This window comes from Podarcis liolepis (assembly GCF_965112155.1).
Source record: "Podarcis liolepis genome assembly, chromosome: 14".
Taxonomy (NCBI): Eukaryota; Metazoa; Chordata; class Lepidosauria; order Squamata; family Lacertidae; genus Podarcis; species Podarcis liolepis.
This window is the reverse complement of record NC_139569.1, coordinates 29,953,846-29,976,800: the sequence shown is the minus strand read 5'-3', so window position 1 is coordinate 29,976,800 and position 22,955 is coordinate 29,953,846. Positions and strand designations below refer to the sequence as shown.

The following is a 22,955-nucleotide window of genomic DNA, read 5'->3' as shown; positions in this document are numbered from 1 at the left end:
ATTATTTAGGACAGTAAGAAGGTATCGGGACATGCGGGGCACTGTGGGTTAAACCACAGAGCCTAGGACTTGCCGATAAGAAGGTCGGCGGTTTGAATCCCCACGACGGAGTGAGCTCCCGTTACTCAGTCCCTGCTCCTGCCAAACTAGCAGTTCAAAAGCACATCAAAGTGCAAGTAGATAAATAGGTACTGCTCCGGCGGGAAGGTAAATGGCGTTTCCATGCGGTGCTCTGGTTCGCCAGAAACGGCTTAGTCATGCTGGCCACATGACCCGGAAGGTGTACGCCAGCTCCCTTGGCCAATAAAGCGAGATGAGCGCCACAACCCCAGAGTCGGTCACGACTGGACCTAATGGTCAGGGGTCCCTTTACCTTTACCTTTAAGAAGGTATCATCTTACATTCCATCCTGTTACATGCAGCAGTTTTTCTTTTCTGCTGCGGTTTGCTTTCTACCAAAAGCAACGTTATTCATCTCGCCATCCACTGTGGTAAAGTTACATCACTTGTACAGTTTATGTAATTAATTATATAAGTTCGGTAAATTCCATTGTTGGTATGTTGTCATTTTAATGCCTTCTGGTCCTTTGCCTCGGGAAGCAAAATGTCTTGGACTAGTTCTATCAGTGACCTACTCTATTCTGACTGGTGATATCTCTCTAAGACCTCACCCAACACTTCTTCCCAAGATCCTTTGGCTGGAGATAGGCAGAGATTGCACTTAAGGTGTTCTGTATGCAAGCTACAACCTTCTGCCCAGCGAGTTCTCTGCAGAAGGTCTTTTCCTGTAGACTCTACCATGGACAGCAGCCTTCCTCAACCGGGGACTCAGCTATACAGCTGCAAATATATTTTAAGTGTGTTTTAAGTGCATTATACAAATGTAACACTAGATGGCAATGGTGAGCTAATGGCAAATTCAATAAGTACTTTAAAACGTGTGGTTTTTTTAAAAAAACATTTTCACAGCGCTTTTTACATATGTCTATATTCAGTCCTGGCTTCCTCCAGAAGTTTTGGACTTTACAGTGGTACCTCGGGTTACATACGCTTCAGGTTACAGACTCCACTAACCCAGAAATAGTACCTCAGGTTAAGAACTTTGCTTCAGGATGAGAACAGAAATCGTGCGGCGGTGGCATGGCAGCAGCGGGGGGGGGGGCATTAGCTAAAGTGGTGCTTCAGGTTAAGAACAGTTTCAGGTTAAGAACGGACCTCTGGAACGAATTAAGTATGTAACCAGAGGTACCACTGTAACTCCCACCAGCCATCACAGAACTAAAGGTTCCAGAGTGGTTTGACAATCAATCCCTCTTCCCAAGGATCTTTGGGAATTGTAGTTTCTCGGCACATTTGACATGCTGCAGTTCCCAGGATGTTCTGGGGTGCAAGTCATGACTGTTTAAAGTGGTATCATACTGCTTTAAATGTGCAGTGCAGATGGGGCCTTGATTTGGGGCTCTCCCCCTTATTCCCCCCCCCTATTATTTTGGTGGGGGAGAGGAGGACACAGACCTGTTTCAGCACAGGAAAAAGGTCGGTAGCCAGAAGTACTTGTGAATATGGCTTAAGAAAACTACAGATACATTTAGCCTTCAAATACACCACGTTTGGTTTACATTTATTGCAATTTCATTGCATGACATGAATTTCTTCAAAGTAGTGGACACATTCAGTGGAGGTTGACAAAGGATTACAAAACAGCGTTTTCATGACAATTGATCCTTCCCCCACCCCCACCCCCCAAAAAAGAATTTTATAATGTAGGTTTCTGGATGGTGACAACATCTATTGAATACATGTCTTCTGTACATATTATGCTATAGCCCCAGATCCCACAGCTATCAGGAGGAAGTGTCAACACAGATATGAAGGCATCCATATAGATGCAGAGTCAGAAGAGGAAAACAGAGAAATGCAGGTCTGCATTTGGAATCAGCCCTGTCCTTTTTTCTCTAAGGTTGGAAAAGACAATATGGCTTTTTTTTTTTAACGCCAGGAAGGAAGCAACCAGGGCTTTAAAGCTCATTGAATAGAACGAAGAAGAAAATGTGGTCCATGCAATCTGAGAATGTGCATAAATCAGCTGATTTTCAACTCTGTCTATGCCCGGAGAAGAGTTATTATGTAATGAGAGGCTAGTTTGCACTGCAGCTCTCTGAGGATGGCTCATTTTTCCTGATTATTATTATTTATTTTTAAAACACTATCATCTCCAACGAAGGAAATCCTTCGTAGCAAAGCCTCCATCCATTTTAGGTGAATTAGTATAGAAGCAAAGCCTTTGTTGGGGAGAGTCTTTGGCTCCCCGTTGGGAACGGACATTTCATAAAAGCATCAAGGTGCATCGTATCTTCCATCATTCCTTCCTCAGAGTCCTCATGGCCTCATCAACAGCAGCTCAAAGCAGTGCTCAGCATCCTTTGGTCTACCATCCAGCCATTCTTGATGCCAGATGCCAGTGATGTTGCTCTCTGCTTTTGCCACAAAACATGGTCCATTCCATTCTGCAGCCAAGCTTGGATCTCTTGAGTATAAGACAGTTCAAGACCAACAAGTCCTGAAACCTGAAGGTTTTTTTTATTCTTTCAACCTTGGCTGAAAGGGCAGATCCAGCCATGCCATATGACAACCTTTTGTTGAGTGCAAATCTCCAAAAAACAATTTAAATGGCTACTCCCCAAACTGTGCTTTAGAGTGTTCCAGTAAGATGGCAGTCTACATATAAGTAACTCAGACATTTATCATTTGTTAATATGGCTATAATACTGGCAAATTCCTGCAGATACCGTACTCTATACGTGATCAAATATCCCCCTCCCCCCGAAAGCGCTCTATTTACACTGCAGGATATGTACATATTTGGTTTCAGGAATCATAAGATGCTCAAGGAACGAAACAGGAATGAAACTAGATCAAAACCAACAACAATTTATGCTCTTTTAATATAGTGATGCCCCCAAACTCAACACATTTGAAATACTGACTGATGGCTTAAACTTGTGTTAGCGTTCCTCTCTCACAAGATCCAGTTAAAATTATTGTGGACAGTTGAAATATCTCTGTGGTTGGTTTTTTGTGGTGTGTTTTTTGAAATTCTTTGAAATTGAAATGAAATGGAAAGTGTGTGGGCAGAATCTCCTACAGATTCCCTTGCATACCTATGAGAGAGAGGTGGTGATGGTTGCTTTAGACAACTTGGAGGTCCAATGTATGAAAGGATCAGCAGCTTTCCTTGAGGAAACACAACAAGCTATGTTGGGCGTCTCAGTTTTGGTTCTTGGAATACGAGGCCGCCCTCCGCAAAATGTAAGTCAATGGCTGTTGACTCCCCCCAAAGGGTAGCCTTGCCCCTGAATAAACCATCTGGTTTTTGATCTCTCTTGAGGACCAGCTACCATTGGTGAATGGGCTTCAGTTTTAAAACTATATTCATCCCCCCTTTTCTTTTTGCTAATTGCCCGGAAAGCTATAGAAATGTAGACATCAAGCCATTCAGCTGAGCTCTGAGAGGGTCACTTGTGTGAGGAATGGCTCACTTCCCAGTGCCACCCATCACAATGCACACATCTAGACAAACATGCACGATCACGAGGCAGCTTCTTCTTCTGTTACTGGTTTAGTGCCTGAGATGTTCACACACATTCAGGGGGGAAATGGGGCTTCACCCCCTAACAAGTGATAGCTTTGAAGCAATGAGCAAAGCTCAGGGTGTGCGTGTGCGGGTGCAGCCCTAGACAGGCGGGCTCCATCACCACTTCACAACCGTCCTAGAACTAAGGGGTTAACGTTATCTCAGCGGGGTGCCTCTTCCTCCCCCTCCCTCCTCAGATCCGAGGTATCGGCAGAGAAATATTGACAGGCTTTCCCCCGATTTTCTTCTAAATGCATCTCGTCCTTGTCTGTTGACGTTTCCTTTGGGCGGCTCACATCAGGACTTGGTCGCGAGTCTCTGGCAGCCTCAGGGCAAGGAGGCCTCCTGCCACCAGAGCGGAGGATGCTAGGAGGATGGGGACCACTTTGGTTATCCCAACAAAGGAGGCAAAGATAGCGTTCCCGAAGATGGCCCCAATTTTGCAGAGCCCATTGAGGATGCCAAAGGCTGTGGCTCTGTGGAGAAGGGAGAGAAAGCAAAGGGAGTTTAAGATGGGGACGGTCCAGGAGGCAGTGGTCCAGTGGTCCATTGTGAAGGGAAGGAGCTCTTCATATTAACCTCCAAAGCAACACAGCCACCTAAGAAGGTTAGAAGAGTCCTGGTGGATTGGACCAAAGGTCCATCTAGCCCAGCATCCTATTCTCACTGTGGTCAACCATATGCCTCAACAGGAAGCCTGCAGGGAGGACCTGAGCGCAACTCTCCCCATGGTGACTCCCAGCAACAGGCATTCAGGGGCATCCTGCCTCCATTAGTGGAGGTAGAACATAGCCATCGTGGCTAGTAGCTATTGATAGCCTTCTCCTCCATAAATTGGCCTCTTTTATAGTCAGCCAAAAAAGGGATGCGGGTGGCACTGTGGGTTAAACCACGGAGCCTAGGACTTGCCGATCAGAAGGTCGGCAGTTCGAATCCCCGCGACAGGGTGAGCTCCCGTTGCTCGGTCCCTGCTCCTGCCAACCTAGCAGTTCGAAAGCACATCAAAGTGCAAGTGGATAAATAGGTACCGCTCTGGCGGGAAGGTAAACGGCGTTTCCGTGCGCTGCTCTGGTTCGCCAGAAGCGGCTTAGTCATGCTGGCCACATGACCCGAAAGCTGTACGCCGGCTCCCTCAGCCAATAAAGCGAGATGAGCGCCACAACCCCAGAGTCGGTCACGACTGGACCTAATGGTCAGGGGTCCCTTTACCTTTACCTTTATAGTCAGCCAAGTCGGCTCTAAGGGTGGGCAGATATGTCAATTTTGGCTTCTGATCAGGCTCTTATTCTCCCAATCTTAAGTTCAGTTCACCACATTGGTGCACCCTTGGTTTAAATATATATACAGTGGTACCTTGGGTTACAGACACTTCAGGTTACAGACTCTGCTAGCCCAGAAATAGTACCTCGGGTTAAGAACTTTGCTTCAGGATGAGAACAGAAATCGTGCTCCAGTGGCGCGGTGGCAGCAGGAGGCCCCATTAGCTAAAGTGGTGCTTCAGGTTAAGAACAGTTTCAGGTGAAGAACAGACCTCCAGAACGAATTAAGTTCTTAACCCGAGGTACCACTGTATTTGCTTTCAAGTGGTTTTAAGATTTTTTTTGCCTGGTTTTATATTTATATGGTTTGCAGACCAGCACAGTGAATTCTTTTTGCTGAAAAAGGGCTTTTTAAAAACAATTTGGCATGCAGGAGATTAGCAAATAGAGCGCCAGATAATGACATCATCTCCGGGGATGTGATATAAGCAGAAGTGCTTCACCCCAAACCTACTTCCGTGCCCCCAACGATGCCACTGCCAGCAGCTCCAGATTTAGAAGAAGAAGAAGAAGAGTTTGGATTTGATATCCCGCCTTTTACTCCCCTTCAGGAGTCTCAAAGCGGCTAACATTCTCCTTTCCCTTCCTCCCCCACAACAAACACTCTGTGAGGTGAGTGGGGCTGAGAGACTTCACAGAAGTGTGACTGGCCCAAGGTCACCCAGCAGCTGCATGTGGAGGAGCGGAGACGCGAACCCGGTTTCCCAGATTACGTGACTACCGCTCTTAACCACTACACCACACTGGCTCTCCACTGGTTTGTTCTCAAATTGTGAAGGACCATGCTAAAAAGCTTCAGCCCCTGGAAATCTTCCTGTGTGTGTCTCCACCCTCCTTCCTCACCCCAAGGGAGGTTGCTGGGAAGAGTCACCTTTTATGTGTGGGGTACAGCTCCACAGTGATCACATCCAGGGCATTCCAGGCAGCAATGCTGGTACCACAAAATAGGCATTGCCAGCCAATCATGGCCGACTCACTGTTGCCAAAAAACAGGAAGAAGCAGCACACGGCAGAGATCAGCATGGAACCCCCTGCAAGAAAGAACAAAAGAGGAGGCAGGGAGAGATAAGACAAGGTCAATTATGTATGCCACTACTGCGGCCCATGTTTTGTTAGCCCCAAAATGGAAAGTGAGTAAGGTCCCAACCAAAGAAGAATGGCAACTTAAACTGATGGAATATGCGCAGCTTGCAGACCTAACACACCAAATAAGAGAACAAGAAGAACATATGTTTAAAGAAGATTGGGAAATGTTTATTGAACATAGGGTGGGGGGCGATTGTGTACACTTGAAAACATTGGCAGCATTAAGATAAATTCAACAGTGTAAATAAGTTTAGATGGTTGTAATAATGGAATACTGAATGGTTAAAAAAGGTAAAGGTACCCCTGACTATTAGGTCCTGTTGCGGACGACTCTGGGGTTGTGCGCTCATCTCACGCTATAGGCCGAGGGAGCCGGCGTTTGTCCGCAGACAGCTTCTGGGTCATGTGGCCAGCATGACTAAGCCGATTCTGGTGAACCAGAGCAGCACACAGAAACGCCATTTACCTTCCCGCTGGAGCGGTACCTATTTATCTACTTGCACTTTGACGTGCTTTTGAACTGCTAGGTTGGCAGGAGCTGGGACCGAACAACGGGAGCTCACCCCGTCGTTTAGACCACAGCACCACCCGCGTCCCACTGAATGGTTTAGTTTATATAAAATATGGAGGGATTTGTGTTATGCAAAATGAACCATGGAAAGAGAAGAAGGGGAGTTTTTGATACTTTAAGGTTGTTTAAATGAATATTCTAAATTGTAAAACAGATAATTTAATAAAAAATTATAAAAAAGAGAAATAAGACAAGCTCAAATGTGAAGGAATAACACTTGATATAAGGGGTGGTCCTGGCTGTCAGCTTCTTCCTCTTTAGTCTCAGTGTTGACCCTTGCAGTGCTCAGCAGGGAGGAGGATGGGTGAGCTTGTTGGCTCTGCCTGCCATTGGCTCTGGCGCCACCTACTGTTGGGCTCCCTTCCTTCTGCCCTACCAGTCCCAATGGGCACCAGCCTCCACCACCCTTGGCAAACCTTGCAATGGGATGGAAAGTTCAATTTCCTGTGCTGACACAGATTCTAAAGTGCCCTGAGGGGAAGGCACAATAAGTGAAAACCTCCTTCTCAATGGAGGAAGAGTTTTGAGAAATTGGAAAGATTTTTGGCATGAGATCAACTAAACCACGTGGGGGGGGGGGGACCTTTCTGACCACTCCCACATTGACATATGTCACCCCTCCCCACTCACCAATCATCTTGATACGACCTATTTTGTCCATCAGCAGGGCTGAGATAATGTTGCCTGGCAAGACCGAGAGGCTGCCTAAGAAGCCGACGAGGTAAACCAGGAAGTCGTTGTCCCTCTCAAAATCCATGTGGCAGCCCTTCTTCTGCTCCAAGAAGGTGGCATTCACAAACTTGCATTCGACAAATTTATGCTTGTACAGGTCTAAGGGGGGGCGGGGAGAGAGAGAAAGATGGATGGATGGAACTCATACTGCATTCAAACATGGGGACTGCTGTGTTACTTTTCCTGGTTATAATGCTAGCGGCTCTGTCTCGGTTTCTTTTACTTTTTTAAAATTAATTTTTATTGAATTTTACAAGAAAAGAAAAAGAAAGAGAAAGAGAAGCAAAGAACAATACATAACAGTGCAAACACATTTATATACATGTTTTCCAAAATGCAAACTAAAAAAACAGAGAGAGAAAGACAAAAGGGGGGGGGAATACTTTTCATAAGCAATAATATTACCAAATTCATGCTTCAAACATTAAAATATATAAATCCTAGTTAAAATATTATAAAAGATTTCCACCGCATTCACCGCACGTCTCTTAGTTAGCTTGCTCGCCTTTATATCGGTTACTTTTACAATGCATTATGGAAGCGTGACTTTTTGATGGATAGATTGCCACGTCACAGCAAATTTCATTTGCACCAGTGGGCATGGTGCGTCCCAATGAATGTCATTGGACAACGTTGCTATTCCCCTATGCTTTCCATATAAGCAGGTTTCTGTTCTCCCATAATTCACCCATAAAAAAGGCAGGAAAGTATGCCAGAATAAAGTACACAATTTTGCCACATGGTGTGATGCACACTGACATGGCTGTGTCCCCTATTAGACTTTGGAGCAGATGTCTAGTACACCATTCAGAACAACACACAGAAGGGCCCCCAAACAACATGTGAGATTTTTTTTGAAGTAAGTAAAGGGACTTGCACTATCATTTACAGAGGGGGGCCCTTAAGATATAACTCACACCCATCTAACTTCGCAAGACCAAAGGAAGTATCTGAAATCTGAAGAATGGAAAGCCTAGTCACGCTTACTAACTTGTTCAGAAAATATTCCCCAAAGGCGGCAGCAGGACCAGATACCAAAAATCTGTTACCATTCCTGATAAACAGGGAACAATAGCGCTTAAGTTATTGTGTATTGGAAAAACAGACCACATCAAAATGATTATGATTTCTTCCCAGTCTTAACTCTTCACTTCATTCCGCTTTTCTATAAATGAAAACACAGACAGAAGCCAGCAGATGCACTTTGCCAACACAGAAACACACACTCTCCCGCGTTACCTGTGTTAAAGAAGACAGTTTTTATAATGGTGCAGTTCTTGAAAAAGGTCTCACTCGATGTCACATCTTCAAAGTAGCATTCCTCAAACACAGAGTCCTCAAAAGTCACATCTCGGAACTTCATTTTGATGAACCTGCAACATAGAAAATAACTCACCATCATCTTCATTCGAAGCAAGCTCCTATCCCTGAACTTTAAAAAAAATAAAAATAAGCACACACAATTTAAGATACCAGAAGCCAAGACAGTGAGCTTGATGCAATCTAATTCAGCTTTGTTTCATATGCGAACACTTTGAACTTCACTCCAAAACCATTTACAGCCCATGGCTCATTAGGGGGAGGGTACTTTCAGTGAACAAAAATGAATATGTTGAAAGAAAGACTCCATTTGGTATCTCTCTATACCTCTGTGTGATTTCTCTCTTATTGATTATTGATTTGAGTTCCAACAGATGCCAGGATAGCTGAAACTCAAAGTCTGCCAAGAATGTAAGGCCCAACAAACTCCTCAATTGCCTTGCTGACAATTTCATTTCCCAGAAGGTTGTAAGAAGCAACAAGGGGATTGACTATCTTGCACCTGATTCTTACCAACAGGGAAGAACTTGTCAATGTGGTGGAAGTTTACTTGCTTGTACTATGAAAAATAAGAATAAAAAACATTATTTAAAAAAAGATGGACAGCTGATGCAACCAAATATAGCCAAGATAGAGTGAACATGGACAGAGCCTTCTTATGTGGACAGTTGCTATTTATAATAATAATAATAATAATAATAATAATAATAATAATAATAATAGGTATGTGTGAAATTTTTTGTCCAAGCAATTCCTCCATAATAGAATACCTTTTTCTATCCTCTCTTCACTAAATGTGCACATTTTTGCATGCACTTTTCATTAATATATGAATTTTGTCTGCATTCTGTGGTTGGCGAACTACATTGCAAAGTTCAGAGTAGTGCAACTTTCAAAAGAGAGCTGTGTTTTGGTTTGCATACAGGTTTGGGAATTTCCACTCTGATTGATTCTCATAAAAAATGAGAATCAAGCAAATTTCTACATCCATTCAGCTGCAATATATGCCTTAATATGATATTTCAGAAAAAAGTAATGTGGGAACTGGCCCTCGATGTGCCTTTCCTTACATGACCACTGGATGTCAGTATGTCCAAAGGTGATTTTAAAAATATTATGGCTCCTTGAAGCCCAAAGCAGAAAAGTTTATCAGCATGTGTAATTTAATTCATTTAGATCATAACAGATATCCAAGTTGATTTCCCAGTATAGATGTTGAATTAGCAAAAACAGTATTTTCATCAGTTGCTGCTGTTATTATGTTTATGGGTCACTCTTTATCTCATACAAGGACAAAAGCTTAAGGGCCATATTCTCTCCTACGGAACCCTTCCAGGGGCCACAGATCATCAACTGGCAGAGCCAAAGGCAAACATGGATGGCCAAGAGGCAAAAGGAGGTACAGCAATGGATATGACACTTTCAGCAAGTGCCGCTGGAGGCTAAGCCACTTGGGCAAGTGAAGTATTATCCCCCCAACCTCTGCCTACTCCCACCTGCCAGACTTCTTATGTGCAACTAGCCCAGGGGTGGCACTGACTATCAGCTTCCCCCTGCGAAGTCTTGGTGTTACCCCTGTAGAACTCAGCAGGGAGGAGGGTGGAGGGGGAAACTAGACTTAGTGGGCTCTGCACACCATTGGCTCTGGCTCCATCTATCGTTGGGCTCCAGCCACCATTACTTTGCAGCTACCCTTCTGGTCACTCCTCTCACCTGTTCCCTGGAGATATCTCTCTCTCTCTCTCTCTCTCTCTCTCTCTCTCTCTCTCTCTCTCTCTCTCTCTCTCTCTTACACACACACACACACACACAGAGAGAGAGAGAGAGAGAGAGAGAGGTAGACAGAAAGTATGGATATACAAACCACTTTCCCAAAGGATCTGGGCCTTGAAAAGTACATACAGCTGAAAGAAGAAGTGGGAAAGTATGTCTTCCTTCTTACTTCCTCCTTCAGCTCTCTATATTTTTCCAGGGAGAAAAAGTAGCCACACACTCTCCCTCATGACTAAAGGGGCAATAAGAGGTTCAGAGTCTCTGTGGGCACCAGAGATAAACCTCAAGGGTGCTCAAGGGAGCTCAAGGGCACCACACGGGTAATCTCTCACTGATCTCCATCATGAAGCGACTTCCATCATCTCTGGTTGTTCCAAGGTGCTTGCTGCCACAGCCAAGATCAGTGGGATAGTAGCTCCCACAGGACGCTGCACATATAAGCAAACATTTCCATCTGTTTTGGTGAGGTGTGATGGCTCACTTGTCATTGAAATATGTCCCATTCCGGTGGATTTGATTTTCCAAGGTGAAGTTGAAGGTGATGTCCTTCACTGATTCCCCATTAAAGACTTTCTCACGGGACTTATACGCTTCTTCTTGGTAGTACCGTATCATGTCAGGGAACCAGACGATAAGGCCATAGTAACTGCAAGAGGAAGAAGAGAACTGTGACACAGAGAAGTGACAACTGTTACCCATGCTTTGGTAACCTCAAGGCTAGATTGCTTCAATGCGCTGTTTGTGGGGCTGCACTTGGGCCTGGTTCTGAAGCTCTAGCTGGTGCAGATTGTGGCAGCCAGATTGCTGAAGGAGGCATCTGGCCAGGAATATGTGGCATCAGTGTTAAAACATCTGCATTGACTGCCCATCTACTACTGATCCAGGTTGAGGGTCTTTGTATTAATACTGATAACTTAGGTCCAGGGTACCACCTGAACCCTTATCTCCCAGCTGAGGTCATCTGCAGAAGCATCATTGGTCACCCCCCAAGTTGACAAGTCCCATTTGACAACAACAAGAAACTGAGCCTCTTGTGTCATAAGCCCAGTTTTGTGGAGATTCAGCAGGTGCCTTCTGTTTCAACTTTTAAATGCCTGCTGAATTTTTTTCTATTCTAGGGCTGGGTTTCTGCCTGAACCCCTGGAGAACCACTGCCAGTCTGTGTAGACAGTACTGGACTAGACAGACCAAGGGTCTGACCTGGTATAAGGCAGATTTCTACGTTCCTAGGTCTTTGGGTCTAAGCCTAGGGCTTCGCCGAAGAATTGATGCTTTTTAATTACGGTGCTGGAGGAGACTCTTGAGAGTCCCATGGACTGCAAGAAGATCAAACCTATCCATTCTTAAGGAAATCAGCCCTGAGTGCTCACTGGAAGGACAGATCCTGAAGCTGAGGCTCCAGTACTTTGGCCACCTCATGAGAAGAGAAGACTCCCTGGAAAAGACCCTGATGTTGGGAAAGATGGAGGGCAGAAGGAGAAGGGGACAACAGAGGATGAGATGGTTGGACAGTGTTCTTGAAGCTACCAGCATGAGTTTGACCAGACTGCGGGAGGCAGTGGAAGACAGGAGTGCCTGGCGTGCTCTGGTCCATGGGGTCACGAAGAGTCGGACACGACTAAACGACTAAACAACAACAACAAGGTCTTTGGGGGAAAGGCTGCAGTTCAGTAGTGTGGAATATGCCTTGAATACAGAAGGTCCCAGGTTTAGTCCAGGTTCATCTTCTGGTAGGGCTCTCCTGAAACCCAGGAGAGGCACTGCCAATCAATACTCAGTATATGGCAGCTTCCTAAGTTCCTAACCTTCCCAAAAGGTAATGATGGGAAAATAAATGTTCAGGACAGGTTCCTGTTGCACTTATTTAGCCTTGCAAGAGTTGCAAGGCAGCTTCCTGTATTTCTGATTTGAATGTTTGTTGCTCTGAGGAAACAGGCAAAGTCTTTCAAAAGGAGCAAATATTTGTTTTGCTAAGACTGGCGAAATGTCTCAGGCAGACTTTACCCACAGGAAACTTGGCAGTTGCCTTATACCAAGTCAAACCATTGGTACTTCATGCTCAGTATTGCCTAGACTGGCTGCTAGTGGTTTTCTAGGGTTTCAGACAGGAGTCTTTTTCGGCCTTACTAGGAGATGCTGGAGATGGAACCTGGGAGCCTCTGCTTGTGGGATAAGCTGCAGCTTAGTGGTAGAACACCTGGTTGGTTTGCAGATGGCCCAAGTTCAATCGTATCCCTCTCCAGGGGGGGTTGGATAAGAGTCATCTCTAAAAATTGGAAGAACCACTGCCAGTCAGTGTAGACAATATTGAGCTAGAGCAGCCTTTCTCAACCTGTGGGTCCCCAGATGTTGTTGAACCACAACTCCCATCACTCCTAGCTAGCAAGGCCAGAGCTCAGAGATGATGGGAGTTGTAGTCCAACAACATCTGGGGACCCACAGCTTGAGAACCACTGAGCTAGAGGCACCCACAGTATGATTCACTATAAGGTAGCTTCCTTTGTATCAATAGTAGAACCTTATTTAAGGTTTTTAGCACATGCTGGATAGCCGGCTATGAGGGATGCTGTACTAAGAGATTTCTTGCAGGGTTGGACTGGATGATCTTCAAAATCTCTGGTTAATAACAGGTTTGAGAATTCCAAGGCACATACCTTAAGGCCATTGAGAACCACACAATTGCCAGGAAAAGCGTGTTCATTCTGTACTGGGCTGTCAGACAGTATATTACATTGTCCATAACCTAAAAGAAAAGGATTGTCCAAAGAATCAGTTACAGAAAAAGTCCTAAGAAAACTAACTTCTAATGTAGCTTATATCCCCTCCAAAAATGAAAAACAAATACCTGTTTGTTTGTGGAAATGGCGAATAATTTATTATGAGTATTTTCATTCCATGTTTTTACATTGCAGCCAGCTGGCTAGATTCAGTGAAGCAGGCTTTATTTATCTCAAATCCTACATTTGCTTTAAAACCCACTATGACATAAATTAACTGAATCTTGGTTGATTAATCTATGGGGCAATTTAAATAATTTAAAACTGAGGTCAATGTCAAAGGCAATTAAGTTCTGGTGTATCACTGGAATAGGGAACCAAAAAATAAAATATGAAAGGTACTTTGCCTTAAATATGGTATTAAAGATTTTTCCAACAAATATAGTCCCGTCCCCCCACTTAACAACAAGTGACAGTGTTATTTATTAATTCCAATGTACACTTACACTGCCAACCTAGCAGTTCGAAAGCACGTCAAAGTGCAAGTAGATAAATATGTACCGCTCCAGCGGGAAGGTAAACAGCGTTTCCGTGCGCTGCTCTGGTTCGCCAGAAGTGGCTTAGTCATGCTGGCCACATGACCCGTGTAATGAGTATGGATTGCTCGTGCGTATGTTGCCGCCTCTCCTGGCTATGTTGCCTGGTTAAACCTTTCTGTCTGGGCAGCCCTTCACTTCGTGGCTGCCTCAGTTGCTAGCAGAATCCGTCAGTGGGCGTTTCTTAAACCTTTTCCAACATAAAAGTTGTTTGACGGCAAGTCTCCTCCTACTCCTCCTGCGCGGAAGTCTTCTGCGCAGGGAGGGCGTGGGTAGCGGAGGACCCGTGCTCTCCCCGCTGGTGTCCGGTGAAGAGTCCTGGAGCCCTCTCGCCGATTCCCCCATCTGCCCCCCTTTATCCCTGGTGTTGCGCTGATTAGCTTCCCCATCTGCTGAGCTGCCTCTCTCCCTGCTGGGCCCTTCTCCAGCATCATTTGAGAGCCTTCCCTCCGCCTCTAGCTCCGATGTCAGTTCCCTGACAACCCGGAAGCTGTACACCGGCTCCCTTGGCCAATAAAGTGAGATGAGCGCTGCAACCCCAATGACTGGACCTAATGGTCAGGGGTCCCTTTACCTTTACACTTACACTTATTTCAGTATGTCAGGAAGACACCTTTACCGAAGCTGATAATATAACATAATCTATATGCAATTAATCGCTTGGTAAAAATGCAGGTGGTTGATCCACTTAAAAATCGCTGTTGAGTTGAGAGCCTTACATGAAAACCAAATGTTTGCTGATTAATAGGCTGGGTGGTCAAAGTACTGCACCCAGATGTAATCAGGAAAGGCTGCAACCCCATGACCTGTTCATTGTGTGGGCAGGTAGCACAATGACAGATCTAGGCAATCAATCATTACTGGTTGTTGTGTGCATTCAGGTGCCACCACCATCCCCCTCCCATACCTGTTTGAGGGTGGTTGTCACTCTAACAAAAGAACGCTGGTACCACGTCCCTGTAGAACACTGTATTTCAATGAATTCATCTATCTGCTTTGGAGTTTTTATGTTGGCTACCTGAATAAACAAGAAAAAACAAGCCAAAATATTCAGCCCTTGACTTCACAGCAATCGCACTAAGCTTTGTTCTTGTAAGCAATTGCTCAGAAACAGCACAACAGAGGGTTGAGTCAACCGCCAAAATGAATAAACACCTATGCATTCCAATCTTGAGTACGTTTACTTGGAAGCAAGTCCCACAGTGTACAAGGAGGCTTATTCCCAAATAATTGGACGTGGGGAAGGGGCATAGCTCAGGGGTGGAGAGACTGCTTTGCATGCAAAAGGTTCAAGGTTCAGTTTCTGGCATCTCTAAGTAGGCAAGGAAGGCCTTCTCTCTGAAACGCTGGAGAGCCACTGTCAGACAGTGCAGATTATACTGAGCTAGATGAACCAATGTTCTGACTTGGGATGAAACATCTCTAGGTGTTTTGAACCCAGCAGTGACTGGGTTTAGGGATGAGGGAGAAATCTGATTCAGTTTACATTTGAAGGCAGATCTCCCTGATTCTCAATTTCTGAAAGAAACACACCAATTGAAACAGCCATCTTTTGAAATATGCACATCTCTGAATTTTGCAATGCAGTCTGCTAGCCAAGTAACATGCACAAAAACGCACATCTTGGTGAAAGCAACATACACAAATGCATTATATTGGGGGGAATTGTTTTATAGAAATGTGTGTATTGGGCATGGCGGGGATTGTATGCATTAGGACAGTGGCGTAGCGTGGGGGGTGCAGGGGGGGCCCGGCCGCACTGGGCGCAACATCTGGGGGTTAGGGTTAGGGGGCGCAAATCCACGGGTTAGGGGGCGCAAATTACTTGCCTTGCCCCGGGTGCTGACAACCCACGCTATGCCGCTGCATTAGGAGAAATTTGCACTAAAATGCTGGTGAATTTTCACGTGGTCTTTAAAAAAAATATATATGCAAGGATGACGTGGAAATGTGGCACATAGGACTGGAGAAATGAGAAGCCAAAATTGGCAGATTTGCCCATACCTAGCTGGAGCTGATGGGAGTTGGGTTGGGGAGAAAAGGCTCTTCTTGCCTGGATGGCAACCATGTTTGCCAATTGGAAAATAACCCTGAATTAGAATCTGCATACTGAATCTTCGGGAGAAGAAAGAGGTGGATTGTGGGCTTTATGCAATGTATATAAAAAAACCAATTAGGTTTTGAATCTTTGACCAAAGTCTCATATTGAGGGGAAGTGCATTCCTAGGAAGAAAGCATGCTTACCGTAAACACCCTCTCTGGCTCGCCTTTGGCCCTCATGTTGGTGTCGTGGACTTGCTTGAGGATCATCCAGGCTTCGTCATGCTTGCCTATCTGGAAAGGCCAAAGCAAAGGATGTCAGAAAGAGCATTTCCTTCAGAAAGTGTTTTTAAGATCCCAGGCTCTTTCTCCCCAGTTATGCTATGGCTCCATCGGAAGTCACATGGGTTCAACCACAGTGGGATGATGTCCTAGCCAAGGGCAGAAGTTCTGGATTCTGCCGGAGAATACCTGTACAATGTGAGGGGAGACCCTCTGGCCCGGGGGCTGAATGTGGCCCCTTAAAATCTCCGTAAGCCACACATCCTCTTCCCACACCCTGAGCATTTTTGCCTAGCTGGAACCAGTCCCTGAATTCCAATAATGCCTCTTGCTTGCCTGAGTGGAGAGGGGTTTGTGAGTGTGTACAGAAACCATCTGACTGTAGAAAGGTAAAAATAGCATTCACTTGTACCTCTGGCCCTGCCCACCAGTGTCATTGGCCCTCAGAAGGTTAACCAGAATGGAATGTTGCCCTTGGGCTGAAGAGGAGTTCCCCAACGCTGCTGTTCAACATTGAGCATGTTGTTTTATAACATAATGGACAGCAGAGTTGTTGTCTTCTGGATGGTTTCACACCTGGACCTTTAGCATCAACACAAAATGCATAGCAGGCAAAACTTGGCAGGGAGATAAAGTGATGATGCGGAAAGTTTTCCCTGATTTATGCCAGATAAAGTGAGAAGGGGTCCCCATTCTCATCTTAGCCACAGAATGAAGCATCCTGAGAAACTCTATGCAAGTTTCTAGGCCTTTTTCTTTTAATTAAAAAAATGCAATTACACAATTAATAGTGTGATCTAAAGGATATGTACTCAAAAACAAGTCCTGTTGAGTTCAGTGGGGCCTACTGCTGGTTGCCTTGCAATGATATAGTTGCAGGTAGATAACTGTGTTGGTCTGCCATAGTTGAAAAAATCCCTTCCAGTAGCACCTTAGAAACCTACTAAGTTTGTTATTGGTATGAGCTTTCGTGTGCATGCACCCGAAAGCTCCTACCAATAACAAACTTAGTTGGTCTCTAAGGTGCTACTGGAAGGATTTTTTTTTTATTTTGCAATGATATGGTAAGCTCAAAATCCTGTACTGACCAATATTCCAAAGGGCCCTGAGAATGAGCCACTGCTCCCAGACCCGAGCAAATGCATTAGGTGTTGCAGCCTATGTCAAACAAATCACAGTCCCTTTGGTTTCTTTTGCTTATGGCATATCCTCTAGAAGAATCTGCACAATGCAAAGGTCTGTTTTCTCAGGCATGTGTTCTTACCTCCAGCAAAAACCGTGGGCTTTCTGGCATGAACTTCAGGGCAACCAGAGATGCGATGCAGGGCAGAGAGCAGACAACCACGAAAACTCTCCAGCTGTGGAAGTGGTAGTTGGTCCCCATACTGAAGCCCCATCCTATAAGCAAGGGAAAGGGGCTACAGCGAGGGATGGAAGATGGCATTCTTTCCCTTTCCACCCTGAATTTGTCCCATGCAATCATATTTCCGTTCTACTGCGGTTTGTCTTTCCCCATCAACTGCATTATATGTCTTGCTGCCCACTGTGGCAGATTTATGTGACGTAAGTGATTTGTGTAATTAATTATGTAAATTACCTGGCCATGCTGCAATTCCACCACATTCATTTCAATGCTAGGGAAACACAATACAAATTTGGGGCGGGAGCATTATAATCAGTGGCATATCATTTGCTGATGGAAAGCAACCAACTGACAGCAAATACCAATGGGTCGATTTGCATTCTGGAATCCTGGACATGGGGACAAATATGCAAATACCAACAATGTCCTCTTTTCCCCCCTGTTTTCATCAGAATTCTCCAACATTCCTAGATGGCAGAGCACATCTTATGTTCCAGGTAGTGGAGGTGGGATGCTGGAGGGATGCAAATTCCTGCAAGAAGTCAAGTTACAGGGAACCAGGCAGAGGGCCTTCTCGGTAGTGGCACCTGCCCTGTGGAACACCCTCCCACCAGATGTCAAAGAGAACAACTACCAGACTTTTAGAAGACATCTGAAGGCAGCCCTGTTTAGGGAAGCTTTTAATATTTGATGCATTACTGTATTTTAATATTTTGTTGGAAGCCACCCAGAGTGGCTGGGGAAGCCCAGCCAGATGGGTGGGGTATAAATTGTTGTTGTTGTTGTTGTTGTTGTTGTTGTTGTTATAAAAAATGTCCTGACCTGCAACCCCTGGACTAATGTTCAAATTGGAACTTAGGTATCCAGGGATCTGAATTTGAGGGATTTGACCTTTTGAATTCCTGTACCAAATGACTTCACCTCATAGACTAATGTGTGAGGTTAGCTATCTAGAAATCCAGCCTTTGCAAATGCAAGGGATTCCTCCTTGATAAGATACCAAATGGCCTAATCTGCCCTTCTCAGGGAAATAGTTACCTTCCAAATTCAGCACTTCCCGAAACATAGTGACCCCATTCTTAATAGTCTTTGTGTGCCAAAACAGGTGCTTCGATGCAACTGTTTTGGAGAACATGCCCATGTAAAAATATATGAAAGCACATCGTTAAATATGTACATTGAGGGAAATCTGGTTTTAAGAATGCAGGTTAACACAGAAAATAATGGAATTGTGGGGTTTTAAAAAAATAATGCAAAAGTAAGGTGGACTGGAAATAGATAGTTCTGGCCATTCCTTATCCTTGGTATCTTCAGTGAAGAGCACCTCATGGAGTAGGGCTAGGGTTGACCCCTGACTGAGACCCTGGACAGCTGCTGCCAGCCAGAGCATGCAGTACTGAGCTAGATCAGGCCATGTGGTGTTATTGAGGTGTCACTTGCTTAACTCCCATCAGCCAGTGATCTGACTCAGTATAAGCATTCCTAGACCTAGGCCTTGCTAAGTCTGGCCCCACCTCCCAGTCCTACCAGGCGTAAGGGAGCATCGCTGTATAGACAGCAAGCAAATCCTCAGCCTGAATGCCACACATGGATAAAGGCCAGGGGTGCCGTCTGAATCCAGAGGTGATTACCGTAGTGCGGGATGATGCTCCAGGCCATGATGGAGGCGTAGAGGGCTCCAATCATCCAGAACATGCAGAGCCAGCTCAGATGCTCCCCTCTCTTCTCACGAGACAGGAATTCGGAGAAATAGGCAAAGACAATGGGGAGAGTCCCTCCAATTCTGAGGAAGCAGGTGAGGTGGGAGAACAGACAGGAAGAATGAAAACCAGGCCAAAGTATTGCTCTTAATATATCCAGTCCTGAATAGCTTCAGATCAGTTTACCTGGGGCTTCCATATGCCCGGAATTTCGTGGACACAGCCAGGCTGAAACCCTGGAATCCAGATTTTCACTTTTTGAAATATGGCAACTCTGGTTTACCTGTGTGGTTGTATTGCCTTATATATGCCCACTTGACTGCTGGGACTGGCCTTGTTATAAGTGCCATGTAATACTCAATCTACATTTGCAAGCACCTAACCTTCGGAACCCCCCACCCAGAATGATTCATATATACCACAGTTGGTATAGCACGAGACTCTGAATCTCAGGGTTATGGGTTTGAGTCCCACGCTTGGCAAAAGATTCCTGCATTGCAGGGGGTTGGACTAGATGACCCTCGGGGTCCCTTCCGACTCTACAATTCTGTGATTCTATTGATGTCAGACAAGTGCCTTCCCTGTACTCTTTATGTTGCCTGCTAAAAACATTTTTGGTTAGGCAAGCCTATCCTGGTGGGTAGAATGTTCTTGGTCTACAAAAATGGGGAAGGACGGGACCACTTGCAAGAAAGGTGGAATATAAAGGTAGTAATATATACATACATTGTGCGTGTATGTATGTGTGTGTGTGTAATGTAGTAATAAATATAAACTATAAATTCATACAAACATAAATGCAGGACTAGCATTGGAGCCTAGACCCCAGATGCTGTTTTGCTGGGGCAGGGAATTCAATCCCATACCAGCAAATTCAAGTTGCACAATTAAAGATGGTTTGTGCTACTTCCATGAATTATAAAACCAGGAAGTGATATGGAAACGTCTTGGAAAGTGTGAGACAACAATGGATTAATGCAGCCTAGCCTTCTCACAAGCAAATCAGAATGAGTGATCAATAAATGGCTTGTCTGGACCAGCAGGTGAAGGAGGATTCAATTCTGCTGGCTGCAGGGATCTGCTTCTCTCCTGCTTGAGTCTGCTTGCCCAGTGTATTCCCTGTGGGAAATTGCCTGCCTCTTTCCTGCCCAATGGCCCACCCATTCACAGCCCCAGATTGCTCCAGGAAGCCCGACCCAGGGCGATCAAAGGCTATTGCCTCCCAACCCAGCCAATATCCAAATGCCACAAAATGGGCCTGGTTCAGTTCTGAGATTCAGGCCAATCTGATACAGAGACCTATTCGTTAATGCAAGCTGGCCCTTTCCCAAGCTGGGTGTTGCATAGCTTACCCGAAACCAGAGATAAGGCGACAGAAGAGGAAGAATCCATATCCCTGTACAAACGAGGACAGGAACGCAAAAGATGCATTGATGGAGAGAGACAGGATGAGGCATTTCTTCCGGCCCAGTTTGTCTGCCAGGCCACCCCACATAATAGCCCCCAGCATCATGCCCAGGTAGACAATCAGTCCTGCGGGAGAAACAAAGACAAAGGGGAGGTTTAAAAAAAAAGAGAAGAAGTGAATCTACTTCATTCCAGACAAAGCAAAGCAAAAGAAGACAAAAAATCAGATATATGTAGCCATGTTGGTCCAGAAATATTGATAAGGGAGACATTTATTTGTTGGCACGTTATTGGAAAATGACTTAATTTGCATATAGAATAAGAGAACAAGAAGAACATACCTTTAAAGAAGATTGGAAAATGCTCATTGAATATATGGGGGGGTGTACACTTGAAAACGTTGGCAGCATTAAGATAAATTCAACAGTGTAAACAAGTTTTGATAGATGTAATAATGGAATACTGAATGGTTTAGTTTATATAAAATATGCAGGGATTTATGAAATGAAAAATGAACCATGGAAAGAGAAGAAAGGAAGTCACTGATACTTTAAGGTTGTTTAAATGAATATTTTAAATTGTAAAACAGAAAATTTAATAAAAATTATACACACAAAAGAGGGAAATGACTTAATTTGTATCTAACCAAAGCAATATAGCTATCTCTTGAAATTCTGGAGTTTGCAAGGTAGTCCTCCAACTCCCCAAATTGCATGCAAAATAGTTCATGTTAGGGGGAGATGCACAGCAGTGTATTAGTGATAAGGGTGTTGCATAAATATTAGGGGAAATTGCTTGCAAAAATGCAAATATATTGTGCAAATGAAAAATTTGCATGAAAATGCACGCTTTAAAAAAATAATAAGTAAAGCAATGCAGAAAGGGTGCAAACTGAATTTTAAGACTGGGAAAAAAAGAAACTGAAAGAAGCCAAAATAGTCTAAGCAGGGAAGGGAGAAAATGGACTGGGTGGTGGTGGTTCCAGCTAGGGCAGGGTGTTTGTGTGTGTTGTGGGTAAGCATGAATCTGCCCCTTGAGGGGAAAATTTGATGGTTGGAGGGTATTCATCACTGCTCCACCCCCTTTTGCCTCTGCCCCCACCTATCACTGACATGTTGCCTACCTGGGAAGTTGCCTACCAGGGGAAGTGGCCCTCATGCTGAAAACATCTTCCTATCCCTGCTTTGCATGCAGAAGTTCCCAGAATATGGGAATCCTGGGTAAAAAAGATGTTAGATTGCAAGACTCTGCACCCAAGACTGCCATAAGCTGTTGTGAACTGCAAAAAATAGAAGTGCCGCATTTATTGGGCAAATGGACTCAAACAATTGTTTTTCACAGATATCCCACGCTACGTGCATTTTTGTACACACTGGCTGGAGAACAGCATTCCCAAACACAGAGAGGTGCTAATTTCAAAGGACGGCTGTGTTTCAGTCTGTGTACCGGTTGGAGAAGTGTGAATGCAAACAAAATCACATTTCTCCTTCAGCCCAAGTGTTAACTGCATAGACTTTCAGCCTGAGTTCATCTCAGCTCTGAGTGAGATTACGTGCTCACAAGAGGGCGCTGCGAGCTGAGTCATCAGCGACGCCTTGCCTGACTAGTTGTTGCTACACTCAGAGAGATCAGAAATGCCGTGAGCCTCAGGCGGCCTAAGCAGCTTAAGGGTGCACGTGTCCTCTGTACGTGCCACCAGTGACGGGGGCAGGTGTTTGGCATCTTAGCCCTGCTAACTCATCCTAGTGCAACTGGTGCTGCAGGAAGATCAGCAGGGGAAGAGAGTTCAGTTGTGTTGAAAACCAGGAGGTGGGAGTTTATAAGGGATGTTAATATGTCTCTTTTATTCTGTGATTGGATGGCAAGCAATAATTTTAGGTGTTTCTGATGGATCCTGGAGAGGGGAGAAAATGTTAATGTTGAATCAGTTGCTCGGAAAGATTACCAAGCTCCTTCAACACTTTCCTATTAGATCCTAGATTTTGGAAAAAGTGCTAAAGGAGGGGGGGCAGACTGTAGGAATGGGTGCAAAATTCAATTTCCCAGCAATCACATCTTCCTTCCTTCTTTCTTTTACAGCAAGCAGCTAGTCCTCATGTCTATAAAGATACCCATGAATGTGAAATGGGTGAGCAATTCCCAGTGGGCCAAATCCTGATCTCCTCCAGCTTGGTGGTTCAGCATTGACAGGTAGGCAAGAACACTCATCTGCCAATCATCTGACATTATAATGATGTCAGGTGATTGATAGGTAGCTTGATCCCACCCACTCACCTTTCAATGTTGGCCCTGGGTGGTAAGGTTCAGGCAACCCTCCCCCCCCCCCATTTACACTCGTTCAAGATGTATGTGTCTGCACACATGCACATTGCGCAAAAAATGGAAGTGACCCGAAGATGTCACAAAAAGGGTAGA

General features: G+C 44.8%; 1 protein-coding gene across 2 annotated transcripts in view; it reads right to left on the bottom strand.

Annotated features, from left to right (window-relative positions):
* Positions 1-1,587: 1,587 nt before the first annotated feature.
* Positions 1,588-22,955, bottom strand: part of SV2B (synaptic vesicle glycoprotein 2B) — a 71,288-nt gene continuing 49,920 nt past the window's right edge. For both annotated transcript variants that reach the window (XM_083475076.1, XM_083475077.1), the window contains exons 3-13: positions 20,486-20,666; positions 19,065-19,216; positions 17,335-17,468; positions 15,993-16,082; positions 14,656-14,766; positions 13,090-13,178; positions 10,917-11,081; positions 8,582-8,715; positions 7,241-7,441; positions 5,825-5,984; positions 1,588-4,110 (exon numbers count right to left, since the gene is read on the bottom strand). In XM_083475076.1, the coding sequence (XP_083331202.1) occupies positions 3,927-4,110; positions 5,825-5,984; positions 7,241-7,441; positions 8,582-8,715; positions 10,917-11,081; positions 13,090-13,178; positions 14,656-14,766; positions 15,993-16,082; positions 17,335-17,468; positions 19,065-19,216; positions 20,486-20,666 (1,601 nt within the window). In that variant the 3' untranslated portion in view covers positions 1,588-3,926. The remainder of the gene's footprint in view (positions 4,111-5,824; positions 5,985-7,240; positions 7,442-8,581; positions 8,716-10,916; positions 11,082-13,089; positions 13,179-14,655; positions 14,767-15,992; positions 16,083-17,334; positions 17,469-19,064; positions 19,217-20,485; positions 20,667-22,955) is intronic.